The sequence below is a fragment of the Clarias gariepinus genome, chromosome 25 (genome assembly GCF_024256425.1).
Source record: "Clarias gariepinus isolate MV-2021 ecotype Netherlands chromosome 25, CGAR_prim_01v2, whole genome shotgun sequence".
Lineage (NCBI taxonomy): Eukaryota > Metazoa > Chordata > Actinopteri > Siluriformes > Clariidae > Clarias > Clarias gariepinus.
In genome coordinates, this window is record NC_071124.1 from 2,229,269 (window position 1) to 2,244,474 (window position 15,206).

At 41.8% G+C, this 15,206-nt stretch overlaps 1 protein-coding gene across 4 annotated transcripts in view; it reads right to left on the reverse strand.

Annotated features, from left to right (window-relative positions):
• The window catches only part of dlgap1a (discs, large (Drosophila) homolog-associated protein 1a), an 86,274-nt gene that overhangs the window by 20,134 nt on the left and 50,934 nt on the right, over nt 1–15,206 (reverse strand). For 3 of the 4 annotated variants that reach the window (XM_053486828.1, XM_053486827.1, XM_053486830.1), the window contains exons 2-3: nt 8,125–9,203; nt 1,340–1,551 (exon numbers count right to left, since the gene is read on the reverse strand). In XM_053486828.1, coding sequence (XP_053342803.1) covers nt 1,340–1,551; nt 8,125–9,144 — 1,232 coding nt within the window. In that variant the 5' untranslated portion in view covers nt 9,145–9,203. The remainder of the gene's footprint in view (nt 1–1,339; nt 1,552–8,124; nt 9,204–15,206) is intronic. The other variant, XM_053486829.1, reaches the window with a different exon arrangement.

Below are 15,206 nucleotides of genomic sequence, written 5' to 3' on the forward strand. Positions count from 1 at the left end.
ATTAAAGGAGTCTCTATTTACAATGCCTTGGAAAAGTATGCATACATTTTTGACATTTTTTATTACCTAATCCTGCTTTAAAATTCTCCATAATTCCATCCCTGACGTGTCTGGTTTGTTCCTCGGGCTTCACGATGCTGTTTGTTCACTAATGTTCTCTAACAAACCTCTGAGGGCTTTACAGAACAGCTGTATTTATTTATATATGAATACAAATGCACGTCACACTTTTTTTTTTATTATAACTTGTAATATTCAATAACTATTTTCTTTCTCCTTTACAATGATGCGCTACTTTGTGTTGTTCTGTCACATAAAATCCCAATTAAATACATTTACATTTGAGGTTGTAACGTGTTGTAACAAAATGTAAAAAATGGTTCAAGGGGTGTGAATACTTCTGCAAGGCACTGTAAATGTCGCACACAGCTCTGTGTCATCAGCATTAGTTAGAAAACCAACGGTCATCTGTCGCTCATGCTAACAGTCAGCGATAAACAAACAAATCCGCCTGGCTAATTATCCGATTACAGGCTCGTCGCCTCCTCCGTTTGCGTAGCGTTTATTGAAAACTCTTCTCATTACGGCAGATTCACTGTATACACTTTCACACTAATAATCCTGCAAGCCAGCGGAAAAAAGTAAATAAATCAATTCCGCTCCCGCCGAGGACGCAGCCAGCTTTTCACCTTCAACACCTCCCGAGTCAAAACAGGAAAAGAACGCTTTCATGGTGTCAGTGCAGCAGTTTTAAAGAAAGCCCACGGCTAATTAAGAGTAATTACTCATAGACTCTACGGAAGGGCTGCACGGGAGTAATTAAAACCGCGCGAATAAAGAAAGGAACCGCGGTTCTGCCGAGACTCTAATTGAAATCAGCACAGAGGAAGGTTCGCCTACAGAGACTCGGCGTTCCTGCACTGCACACTCGAGACCGAATTTTATCATATGGTCTTAAAGAAAAGAAAAATAAATACATTTTATACAAAAGAAAAGAAACAGCAAAAAAAAAAAAAAAAAAAGTGGGAGGTGGAGCCACGGCTGGCAAAGCAATGAGGGGCGGAGTCACATAATGAAGGAAAACCTTAAGTGAAAACATCCAATATTAGCATGCTTGTTTATTTGGTTTTTTTTTTTGGGTCAGATTGGTCCTTTTCATCACAGTCAAGAATGATACATAACCTTTGATCTATAAAAGACAAATAACTCATAATTAGGATTCATAATTCAGAAAGTTTAACAAGGCAGAACTTCATAACTATAAGAAATATTATGAATGTGAAGTAGCTTATAACTCTGTGTGTGTGTGTGTGTGTGTGTGTGTGTGTGCTTCACGTACTTGAGCGTGGTCATCTCGGTGAGTGATGGCTGCGTGGCTTTGAGGTAGCTGGCTCGTCTCGCCTGCATCTTGGGCGACGGTTTGGGGCTTCCATCCGAGTCGCCGCTGTCGTCCTCGGCCATGGCTTTCACGTAACTGCCGCTGCGCATGCGTCTGCACGGGATGTCCTCTTCCTTCCCTATGGGGAAACCCCCCCACTCGTCCTGAGGCACCTGTGGGGTCAGAGGTCACACGCCATAACACAGAGCCTAAAAGAGACTGGGTACGAGCTTCGGTACGCCTTACGTCATATTTGAATCCCTCATGTACATAATCATGCGCACACACTCGCACACACACTTATTACACCTTATACACCTCTGTAAATCTGAACTCTGACGGAAAATATTCACACCAGTCGGACGAGATAATTACCAAGATTTTATATGTTATGCAGAATAATATATATTTATATACTGTGTGTGTGTGTGTTATTGCTGAACTATACACTAAAACCTCCCAAAATTTGTCATATTTAGTTTCTCTTTCTTCTTTAAATATGATTTTTTTTTTTTTTATTATTGGACTAAATATCTGACAGTATTTTAAAAATATAAGAAAAGTCAATAATTTTTTTCGGTAAACACAAACGTTATTGTGTCATAAAAATGAAAGCCAATCAGATCCTTTATGCAGATGAGGGCAACAGAACAGTAGTTTAACGGGGCTAAAGGGGCGGGGCATGCAGGTTAAGCTGTGTATAAAAGTGTTTACAGTCTGGACATCCAGGAGCTTCTGTGCTTTATATTGTCAAAATTTATTTTATGTAAAAAAATATATATACTTTCAATCCATAAAAAACTATTAATTTTTTTTTTAAATAATAAAACATTAAAAATATTAAAAATAGTTTTCTTTTATTTGTGTACTGTAACAACATTTAAATCCAGGCTCTTCCGTTTCATTATAATATAAAGTGTTTATAGTAATATGTTAACATTGAATTTATACATTTTACTGCTAGAAATTACACTTTTATTTTTTAATGATTACAACTTTTAAAATCTGGTATTTAATTCATATTTATTATACTTTATATATTTATTTATCTTTTTTATTTTTAATAATTAAGGTAAAAAATGTTTTAATTAAAACAAATAAAATGGTGATAAACAATTCACTTGAGGTAAGTAATAATAATAAATATATTATAGCATCCATATCATTTTTTTTTTATTCCAGTGCCATTATAGATGTAAATGAACTTTGCTGGAAATAATGTATACATTTAAATTAAATGATTACAATTAAAAAAATAATAAAAATAAAATAAAAATTAATTTAATTTTAGAAGTATATTATTGTTTTTTAGGAAACATTGGTTTTTATTCTAGTAAAACTGTACGGGTGAAATAAAGCCACACGTCATTCACACACACACACACACACACACACACAGTGGGCAGAGATAATTAATGAGACTGCCGGTGTGCGCTCGCATGATTGGGCTAACGATGCCTCCCTGCGTATCTTAACATCTGTCTCGACTCCACTCGCTCACACAAACTCAGATCAGCTCCATTAGATAATCCACATGTTCACCATCGTCGCATAGAACAGTTCGCACAATCTGACCGCAACGCAGCGCTTCGAGAGTTTAAAGAAACCAAAAATGTACATTTATGCGCATCATATCCGAGTTAATCAGCTGAGAGACAGTTGTTCTTGAGCTTATATGGCTTGTGTGTGTGTGTGTGTGTGTGTGTGTGTGTGTGTGTGTGTGTGTGTCTGTAGACACATGTAACACCTAGAATTTGTTTCTCCCAGATTTCTCACAGGCCACGGAGCGAAAAATCCCACGTTAAAGAATTCCTTTGCCACAGTGTGAATCAGCGCAGAGCTACCGTTGCCGTGGAAACGGAGGGCCCTGGCGTCACAGCGGGTATAAAAGGCAGTTAGTGATAAAACCAATGTGCCCACACACACATACATACACACACACTTTCACACACGCACAGATGTGTTTATTTCTTCAAGACGCCGCTGTGGAACTGATTGCACACGTCATGACTGTTTGTTTAAAGTCATGTGACAAGCAAGCCTGTCTCCTTTGGCTTTAAACGTCTCACTCAAATCTTTAAGACGGGGATGTTTAAATATGGCAGAATGGTGCATCCTAATATCGTGGGATAAAAACACCTTGAGTCAGATATTACAAATTTGAATAAATTATTTTGCATAAATACACTTTTATACTTTGTATATGCGTTGCTGTTGCTAATTTAGAGCATTGAGCAGCAGGGGGCGCTGCAAAAATATCGCTTCATAGGTTCAGTGAACACAACATAAATTTAAAAAACAAGTGTCAGCGTCAGTCATTTTATCCATCATTAAAATGAGAATCGCATGAGTCTCTGATGTGTGTGTCCAAAAGAAATGTGGGAAAAAAAATTATCTTTTTACTATATCTTTTATCTATATACAAAAATCCAGCTCTTCAAACAATTTACATCTAACTGCTGGTTCACACGTGGATCCTGAAGCTGGAAGTTTATGTTCCTATTTTAAAGTTATTGTTTGTTAAGTGTCTTTGTTTAATTAAAGCACACTGTGAGGCTAATATAAAACTGTAGCTTATTTTTTTGTTGTTGCAGCAGATCAATTCTGTGTCTACGAGTGTTATTTTATCATGATGTCCTCAATTTCACCTGTTTAGTGAAAAAAAAAAAAAAAAAAAAAGTAAAAGATAGCTACATCTCGGGTCAACCTGCTAGCCATAGACAGGCTGGAAGCTAACGGCTGTTTAGCTCTTAGTTGTGTTTTAATTTTTATATCGTTGAAACTAAATAAATATACTTAGTTAATCGGTTGAAATTTTTGGAATTTTTGGTTTAAATATAAATTGGAAAATCCACAAAAAACAGTGGGAAATGCCTTCAGCCAAAACATGGAATTGGTGCTAAAAGGTGTCTCACCCAGGTGTAGTGTCCGTAACATTTTAAAATTCAAATCTTTTAATGATCTCAACTGTCCTTCAGATTATACTCGGCCAATTTAGATTTCATGTGAAAAGACATAAAGACCAGAAAAACTGTATTATTCTGAAATGCATAATTATTAAGCTATTGCTACATGAATCTGACATGGTTGCGACACATGCGCAGGTAGCGGAGGATTTTTTTGGGAAAAAAAAATTTTTTTTAACGGAATGTCATGTGCTTCTACACCAATTTTAGTATCAAAACTCATAAAGAAATGTAAATAATTTGGATTTTAACTGATTATTGTTTGAAGCGAGACAGTATAACGATGAAAAATGGCCATTTTTGGGGCTCATATAAAAGAATCATCTCTCCAAAAAACGACTGAAGTTAGCGACTTAAAATTTGTTAGGGAAGCAAGATTGGTCACTTTTATGTTGCATAGACTTTTGACGTAGCTTCTATTAAACACACATTTTCTGTATTATATGTATAACATAAAAATTTTTTTAAAATCACCACCAATACTGTGTTTTGGCTCCTTAATGTCCAGAACATAAGTGGGTTAAAAAGTTTTTTTACGCTTTAAATACTCCATGTTATAATCATACGTTAATGTTTTTCCTCCACCTTTACATATTTTAATCGTCAGTCAGAATGTGGTGTTCCCTCACCTCCGCTAGCATCATACACAGCTAATATCTCATTCGGTCTGGTGTACCATACACTACTCTAAAACGTCCGTGTCGTGTGTGTAGTCCCTGAAGGCCGTACGTTTGATGAGACGTGAAATCACTCCGACATACGCTAGGTTCTTGTGAAAATGCTGTCTTCTTTGACTTTCCAAAACACACTCTGAGCTTTCCCCGAGAGCCCGAGCGCTAAGCCCCCGACTGAGCTGAAATCCACAGTACAGGCTCCCAGCATGCTAACCCGCTCCGACTTCCTGCCTCATTTAGGGGATAAAAGATCCTGTCGAACATCACAGCATCCGATTCCGCTCGTTACAGCCGTCCAAGGAGGACATCTTGATGTTTCTCTGGAACATCGTTCGGTGTTTTTCACAAAATGCTTTCATGAGGTGCTAAAGTGTGTGTGATACGCTTAAATGCTTCTCGTAAAAAGGTCACGAGTGATAAAACCAGAGGTTCCTCTTTAATTTACACTTTTTAATGGGGTTCAACTGCTAGTGCAGAATTACCATGTTTTGTGCATTCCAGCATATATACCCAGAACTTCAAAGTTCTTTCTTTCTCTCTCTCTCACACACACACACTCACACACACACTCACACAATTTCAGCAAGATCTCAAGAAGTCCTAACAGCTGTTAGACACACTATCGAAACATCATTACTGATAATTTGGCGGCGGGATCATCCGACGCTCGAGCGGGATTAACCGCATCGCTCGAGCGCAAAGTGCCATTCCGCATCCCGCAATCTGCAACTGTTCAGGAAAGAAAAAAAAAAACCTGAACGTTCATTCACAGTTACTATGGCAACCAGGGTTCTGAATTTAGCACGTAGAAAAAAAAGAAAGAGAGAGAGAGAGAGAGATACAAGTTATTCTTTGCAATTTCTGAGTATGAGAGAGAACATGGCAGAAATCCTCTCTTCGGAAGGAGGAGGAAGTGTGACTGAGAGGCTGTGAATCACAGTCAGTCACTCGTAATGCATCTCTGTGCTTCAAGTCTGTTAAAACTTCATTTTTAATGTGTTCTTTATTACAGTTGGATCGGGTTGATGGAACAGATTTGCGATTAAATTTACAGTATGAAGCAGGCGTGGACATATGCACTATATACTGTATATTTATGTTATTTAAATAGGCCACACCTCCTGGGTCTATAAGGCACAGAAGCCACACCTTCTGGGTCTATAAGGCACAGAAGCCACACCTCCCGAGTCCAGCAGGCACAAAGGCCACACCTGTTTTGATTGAGTGGGTGTGGCTTCTCTGCATAATAAACTTAGTCACAGAGGCCACACCTACTTTTGAGTTTATTAGGCACAGAAGCCACGCCTCCTGAGTCTTTCAGTTACACAGACCACGCCTCTTTTAACTAGGTCGTTATCCCTTACCCTGAACTTCAGTTTTTTTCCACTTTAACAGCGAGTAACACTGAGGTTAGCGTCAGTTCACGTCAAGGTGGCATTTATTCCCCCTCTGCAGCACCGCTGTGATAATTACTGCAGGTCTCATGTTTAATGACCCTTAAACAACAAACATTTATTACCAAGAACTTTTCCTTAGGGTTTTTATGTGTGTGGTTGTGTATGTAGTGCAAACTACTTACGGTCTTGTGTGTAATGACCCGTTAAAGACAATTATTACGTAAAATCTCTATTAATATTTCATCCTATAAGCAATAGTTCATCATATGCATCATGCCAGCATTTCATATGTCTCATTCGTGACCATGTTGTCAGCCTCGCACCACGTATAAGATGAAGAAGAGGTCTCCTAAACTGTTTATGTTAGTCACTTTAAGTTATATACAATATTACAATACGTTGTATGTACAATGACACGGATCCTTTTGGCTTTAGATATTTGGCTTTAGATATTTGGCTTTGATTTTGAGTGACAGCTCAAGCACCATCTTGTCTTGTGTGTAATGTATGTTTTGGTTACATCTAAAAACATACGAGCTGTATTTTAGTTACATCTCACAGTCTAGTTTTGCAATTGGCTGATTAATTTTGAATCTAAGCTCCGCCTCTTGTTGATGCAGGGATGCCCGTCACTCAATCCCAGGACGTGCTCTCCATGCAAGTGGTGCCTACATGAGGATGTAAGACTCAAACCCGAAATCTTGGCTATCTGAATAATTAACCATGTGATGCGACCCACCATTAGCACTCAGCACTCTTCCTGAAGTCCTTTTATGCAGATTTAAATAATTGAACATGTGATAAAACGAAGGCTCCCACATCTTCCTTGGACGTGAAACAGTCACCACTTGACTACAGGATTTAAAATCCTCAGATACTCAGGTTATCACTTGGGACCCAAAACCAATCAGAACCACTTTTCATTTAATTTAATCACATGTCAGACAGGCGCACACACACACACACACACACACACGCGCCCTGTGTCCCATCTTTATTTATCACACGCATACACATTAGACCTGCCACAATTATGAAACTGAATTATTGTTGTTTACATTTGACTTTCTTTTTGCTTTAACGGACCACGTGCACATGAAGTCACTACAAATTATTATTCGGCAGCTACGAAAAATACATGAGAAAATAGCACCTCACTGGTGTATGACCATGTCTGTCATGAGGTGAAAGCTATCCTCAGATTGTATTCTTTAGGAAAAAAATCTAAACAGACGTTTAAGCAGTGTAATAACGCACATACACGTACTAAACCTCTCATTCAATAAAATCTCTCGACTGTTAAAAACTTAATTTTTCAATGATGATGTAATTGTGACAGATCTAATACACACCACCTCAATAATGCATAAATGATAAAAAGATCTGACAAAAAAAATTATAAAGGAAGAGATGAAATATTAAAGGTTCTGAGGTTAAGTAAAATACCGGAAATAATACATGATCATCTAACTAGAAAGTAAGGCGGCTAGTGGTTTGCACTTACTTCTCAGCAGAACTCAAATCAAAGTTGGTGCCTCTCTCCAGCTGAAAGCAGGAGGAGGAGGAGAAGGAGGAGGAGGAGGAAGAGGATGTGACGGTGGTGGTGGTGGTGAGGGTGAAAGTGAAGGTAGGTGAGGTAAGCATGGGGGTGCAGGGAGGAAATTATTAATAAAGGGTGTTGGAATTGTTTAAATTTGGATTTGGCATACCTGCAAGAATTGGCATGTGCGCTCCTGCTGACAAGCCTCTGCTTTCACTAGCGCCTTATCTAGATTTACAGCGGCCTGCTGGTACACCTGGCGTGCCCTGCTCACCGTGAGAGAGGACGACCATGCACTTTTCTTCCCCAGCTGTGCCACGTCCGTGCCTGGTGCCGGGATGGCGCAGGTTGTGCACTTGGCCACATCGCTGCTGCTGCGCGAGTTCTTCAGTGTCGGCTCTGCTCCGCACGCCTCCAGGAAGTACTGAGACTGCGCCCGCTCCGGGTGACGACCCACGGTCATGATGCCTGGCGCGGCATGGCGCAGAGGGCAGACGTCCCGCTCCAGCTCGTCCGAGCTCCAGTATCCTGAGGGCGGCGTCCGCTGCTTGGGCTCGGCCGATTTGCAGCGCTCGCGGCTCTTGCTCCGTTTGCGCTGCCGTGGTGTTGGTGCCGGCGTGTTCTCCCCCTCAGGACTTGCTTTGCTTCCATTCATACTACTCTTACTGTGTCCGTGGCCATGTCCACCGTGGTGAGGCCCCTCTAACGAGTGTGACTTGGTAAAAAGCTTCTGCACCGAGTGCACCAGGTGCCGGATACGTCCAGGACTGTCGTTACGCTGCTCTAAAGCAGCCGCAGCAGCCGCTGCGCGTTTATACTGCAACGTGTGATAGCCATCCCGTGCCATCGGAAGCTGCCGATCCAGATGTTCCATCAGGTTAACTGGCACTCGCTGGCATTTTCCCGCAGGCGCCATTCCACCTGTGTAGGGCACGACGGCACACTCGTCCTTAGTCTCATGGCTCGTGCTGTAGTGGCGTCGCGGGAAGGTCCCATAAGGCACCACACAGTCCGGCTGGTAAGAGCTTCGCGACGAGTAATACGGATGATCAGGAGGAGGCGGAGCCTCGATCTGGCTGATGAGGTAGGGCTTGCGATCACCGTGGTGACCCATAGGGTCATACGAAGGCTCGCACGCCACCATGTGGTGGTGGCTGCGGCTGCTGGAAAGGCCTTTCATCATCATCATGTGGCCGGGGTCACGTACACACCCACTCTACTAACGGCTCCGTACTCTCCCCACTGGACCTGTGGAGGATGAAACAAAAATATGATATATATGATACATGTACACATTGAGCTCATTAAAGATACACTTGATGTTTAAATCTGGAATCTAAACGCTCACAGAGAGAGGCAGAACTCTGGCTAAGAATTTGCAACCTTTTGACTCATTTCACAAAAGCCAGAGCCCTGATTTCGGTCTCTCTTGCTTATTTCGCCAGATCTGTCTGAGATTAAGTGACATTGATGGTCCAATTTGAGACTTCACATGACTGAAACCGGAGTTAATAGCAGTGCAGTGTTTTTATTTCCTTACAGCACATCTCACCTTTTCCAGGTTTTTTTTTTTCCCCAAACCTGCTTGCTTTTTGATCTGTACCTCATTCCATGTTGGTACCCCAAGTTTTCTGAGAAACCTGTAACTCCTTTACAATTCCCATGGTGTTCTCACTGTCTCTGGGATCTACCTTTTTGTACTCCCCTCCTAACCCCGCCCCACTTGGTGAGCAATCTCCATAGGCGATCACGGAAAACGAAAATAAAGATTGATTTAGCTATTTTCGTGCAAACCAGTTGGATATATTTAGCCGAGGAGGATAAAACCAAGAAGCGGAGAGCGGCAGGAGGTCTCCGTGCCCTCTCCCCTACAGAGCAGTGATGCTCCTTGTGGCATCTCCGCTCCTCATTATTGCGCTCTGTCAGTCACACAGCAGCATCCGTTTCATTCAGAGCCCCGCTTTGTCAACCGCAATCTGGGTAATTGCAGGTGGCGAGCTGGGCCTTATTCAGCTGCGCTAATTACGGTGACGTCGAAGATGAAGAGGCGAAGCTGCCTCAGGAAGAGAGCGCTACAGGAGGGAGAGAGGAGAAGGGACAGCGTGATCGTGTGTGTGAGTGAGAGAGAGAGAGAGAGAGAGAGAGAGAGAGAGAGAGAGAGAACAGCCTAACCCGTTATTAGAGAGGTTATTATTGGACATTGTGACAATGTAATGGCAGAGGGCTACAGCGGCTCGGAGCACAAAGCCTCTGATCTCAAACACATGCATGCACACATACACACATGAAGAATGGGGCTCAATTAAAGTAAGCCATTGTACAAAAAGCTAGAATCACACAGAGATCCACAGGGGTCACATTTGTAAGAATGACCCGGTGCTAAGCGCTGTATCAGTGTAAAGTCTGATAGCAAAACCTGCGATACGTTCCCCACTGTAACTGAACCGGTGATGTTTTTCTGCCCTACACAACACCAACTTTGAATGAAATTCACAGTGTTAAAAGGTTCGATTCCTATGGAGTTTATGCTACAGTTCACTTGAGCCCATACATTTTACGCATGCATAAGTCATGTATTTCAAAGCAGGAGTCACTTTTTAACAATAAGGCCAGAAATAATATGGTGAAGAAGGCAGTGTAAACCTAATCTACTTCCTGTGTTAACAAGCGTAACGTTAGAAATGGCTTAACAGTTAGCAGCTTATTAATGAATGGAAGTGTAGCTCCTTAAACATAACTACAGTCAAGACTAGGATGTTGTATTAGAATTAAGTCAGAACGATTCACTGTACAAATCGAAGCACCTAGTCAAGTTACAAAAGGAGGCAAAAATCGAAGAGAAAGCAGTACAACAGAATAAGGCTCGAGCAGCGAGTCGTCCTCACAGCTTATATTTATTGTAGAATAGGGACTTGGAGAGAGTGTTACATTTTTATTACAGTGGTAGCACTTTGGCAGCACAGTGGTCTGAAAATCACACACAGGCGCGCACATGCACACACACAGATACACACAAGCACACACTGTCCCCACTGCCCCTTCCAATTAGTATGATGTACACTAGAGTGGCCACGCTCCCTGTACATCACTGCGACACTGCACCGTTTAATAGAGCGGATCTCATTATGAGCCGAACACACCGTCATCTGCTCTCACCACCACGGAGTCTTCCCCTAGCTTTGTTTCATACAGCATGGATAACACAAGCACTTGTTTCTAATTGCCTATAAAAACACAATCACCACTTCCCGAACCTGCATAATGCCGTTCTGCCTGACGCCAAGACGTGCAAAAAGAGAAACGTCTAACGGCTCGCGTTACCCCCCTGCGGCGGCCCCGAGTGTGATCCAGGAAAAATAAAAAAAGATTCTCTTTTAAATTTATTTCTGATGAAAAACACACCAGGTAAAGCACATCTCCATGATGGGAGGAGTGTTATTACTTCTGTTTTCACAGCACGAGACCAAAACCTCTGGTCTACTCGCCTGTTGCCAATAGCGGGATCAACTACAGAAAAATAAAATCCCCTGACTTCCCCATGCTAAGTTTTCCTGTTTCTCTGTCAGTCTTAATAAAGGAGGTGTGGCCTTTGTACCTGCCAGTCTCAGTAAAGGAGGTGTGGCCTTTGTACCCGTCAGTCTCAATAAAGGAGGTGTGGCCTTTGTACCCGTCAGTCTCAATAAAGGAGGTGTGGTCTTTGTACCTGTCAGTCTCAATAAAGGAGGTTTGGCCTTCGTACCAGTCAGTCTCAATAAAGGAGGTGTGGTCTTTGTACCTGTCAGTTTTAATAAAGGAGGTGTGGCCTTTGTACCCATCAGTCTCAATAAAGGAGGTGTGGCCTTTGTACCTGCCAGTCTCAGTAAAGGAGGTGTGGCCTTTGTACCCGTCAGTCTTAATAAAGGAGGTGTGGCCTTTGTACCTGTCAGTCTCAGTAAAGGAGGTGTGGCCTTTGTACCCATCAGTCTCAATAAAGGAGGTGTGGTCTTTGTACCAGTCAGTCTCAATAAAGGAGGTGTGGCCTTCGTACCAGTCAGTCTCAATAAAGGAAGTGTGGTCTTTGTACCTGTCAGTCTCAATTAAGGAGGTGTGGCCTTCGACCTGTCAGTCTCAATAAAGGAAGTGTGGCCTTTGTACCTGTCAGTCTCAATTAAGGAGGTGTGGCCTTCGACCTGTCAGTCTCAATTAAGGAGGTGTGGCCTTTGTACCTGTCTGTCTCAATTAAGAAGGTGTGGCCTTTGACCTGTCAGTCTCAATAAAGGAGGTGTGGCCTTCGTACCAGTCAATCTCAATTAAGGAGGTGTGGTCTTTGTACCTGTCAGTCTTAATAAAGGAGGTGTGGCCATTGTACTTGTCCGACTCAGTAAAGGAGGTGTGGCCTTTGTACTTGTCAGTCTCAATAAAGGACGTGTGGCCTCTGTACTTGTCAGACTCAGTAAAGGAGGTGTGGCCATTGCACCTGTCAGTCACAATAAACAAGTCATAACATGATTATCACAGCAAATGATTAACTACATTAATTCTGTCACCTGACACCATTAATATTACAGTCAATTACAAAGGCCTTGGACTCAAATTACACACACAGAGTCCTGAGTAAAAATATCCATCTGTTTGTGTCATAAACATTAATGAACAGGCCCCGCAGTGGGAATAATTAATTTCAGGGCTGATGCGAGTCAAACAGCAGCAGACCAGGGACTGTTGGACAGGAAGGAAAGTGTGGAGAAATGTCAGGAATGTTCACACTCAGCACTCAGGTTGCATCACATTCCCGTTGGGGTCCTGAACGACTTCATCACTCATTTTGTTATTGGATATTAAATCATTTTTCCCTGGTGATAATGACTTTGCTAAGAGGAATGCTGGAGAGGACGTCCCTTCTCTCTGATCACTAATCTACTTTTACACACCGACCTCAGAGCCTTGTTAAAAGCCTCTTTCTTTTCCAGCAGAATGATTATGCATGTCAGCGGAAGAGAACAGAACTGCCAGCTTTTACACACAAAACAACAGGAGGAAGGGTAGGAGTGATAAAATGATGCTATCTCGTACGCAGCTCTCCTTTCCGTCCTCTCCCTTTCCTTCTTTGCTATCCTTGTCTTCCTTTGCTTTCCATTTCCTTTCTTCCTTCCCCTTCTCTTGGTTCTTCCCTCCTTTTCCTTTACTTATTTAATATTTATGACCCCTTTCTTTCCCTTTCATTCCTCTACTTTCCCCTCTTCTTCATTTTTTACATCCTTTCCATTCCTGCCCTTTTTTCTCCTCCTTAATTTCCCTTTCCATCCTTTGTTTCTCTCCTTCCTTTCTTCCTACTGTATTTCTTTACTAAATCTCAATTTCACTTCCTCGCCTCATTCCTCATTTTCCTTCCGCTTTCTTTTTTCTTACTTCCTTAATCTCCTTTATTTCCATCATTTGTCTTCATCCTCTTTACCTTTTTTGTTTCCTTTTCTACCTTCACTTCCCTCCCTTCCTTCTTTCCTTGACATTACTTTACTTAATCTCTATTTAGTCTCCTTCGATCTCCACCCACCAATCCCTTCCTTCCTTTACTTTTTGTCTCAATACTCATTTTTCTTTCCTTTCTTACTTAATCTCATCCTTGGACTCCATCGTAATTGTCCTTCCTTCCTGCGTTCCTTCCCCTTTCCTATCCTAATTTACCTTGCATCCTTCCTTCCTTCTTTCCTGTTCCTCTCCTTTCTACTTCCTTTCTCTCTCAATCTTCTTCTCCCTTCATCTCACACGCTACAGGATGAGACGCTAAGACAGTGTGTGCAGCAGATACATTGATCAGCACACGATACCTGGACAGGAGCCTGATTAATAATTTATACGGGCCTGTCATCTGATTCTCACCGTAACTCAATAATCACTTGACATTTATTTAGTGCAAAAGAAATTATGCTTCTGCAGAACCACATTACTCGTGTCTGGCTGAAAAATGTCCAAAATGTCAAATCAGCTAGTACCTTAATGAGCAAAGGTGGCTGCTAATGATTAGCCTGAGAGTAAGGCAGTAAGAGGGGCCTGCTCCCGCTGCTCGGCGTACTCCCACTCACACCACACACTTTCTCAAATAAGGATGAAGAACGGCTTTGAAGTCAGCTGATTGTGTAATTAGCCGGCGTTCCAATCGGCAGCAGTGGCACTGGTGCATGTACTAAATCGATGCATCAGCCCTTATTGTGCATTTCGGTGACTCAGAAGCCTTTGTTGCAACCTTCCTGTGAGCCAGAAATAAAACACAACTCAGATAGATGGTGTCTCTTCCCACGCACATGGAGAACGGGGACTAAGAACACAGAGAGAGAGAGAGAGAGAGAGTAAGCTAAGGAAGAGCTAGGGAAAGCAGCTTCATACACCATTAGATGACTGTGTGCCTGCTGTGTAAGAGTGGAGTGTTGTTGTATGGTGAAACATTCATGTGTTTTCAGTCTCTTTAAAGAAGCCATGTGTAATGATGAGCACTCTGCTGTCTGCTGGGTCATACTGCAACCGCAATAAAACCAATAATCTTCATAATAATTGATCTGATTGACAGATAAAACTATATTTGATTTGATGCCTTGTAAGTAGAAGAGGCAGAGTTGGAGAGGCGGAGCTTATTTCAGGGCCAGAAAAAAAAAGTATGTACCAGCCACTGTTTGGCAAAATTGTACAGTATTAATTTCTCAGGCATTTCACCCAGACTGATTTCTAAACGATACACACTTAATTTCATGAATACAAAACATCGATAGTGGAGTTTGTTAATCGGCAGCCGCCAGCATACGTTTATCATTAGCCATATTAGATTTGAGACACAGCCCTGATTTGATGCCACTGAAAAAACATCATATCAATGATCTGTTTGTTCTCTCTATTACTTTTGCTGAAAGAGCATTTTGAGCAGCGTGAGCAACACACACACACACACACACTTTTCTTTTAAGTTATGATAATCAAAACAGCTGAAACCAACACCAAGTCTTTGTAAAAGTATGTGTGTGTGTGTGTGTGTGTGTGTGTGTGTGTGTGTGTGTGTGTGTGTGTACAAATAAGTTCCACTCCAGAAATATCTCAGTGGACGTAGAGTGAACATCACCATAGAAACCAATGGCTTACATACAAATCACAGAAGCCCTGCACCAAAGTGTTCACATGGTTTTAAAAGCAATCTCTCTCTCTCTCTCTGTCTCTCTCTCTCTCACACACACACACACACACACACACACACACAATCTCTGAATGATTAGAGAGAAAACACTA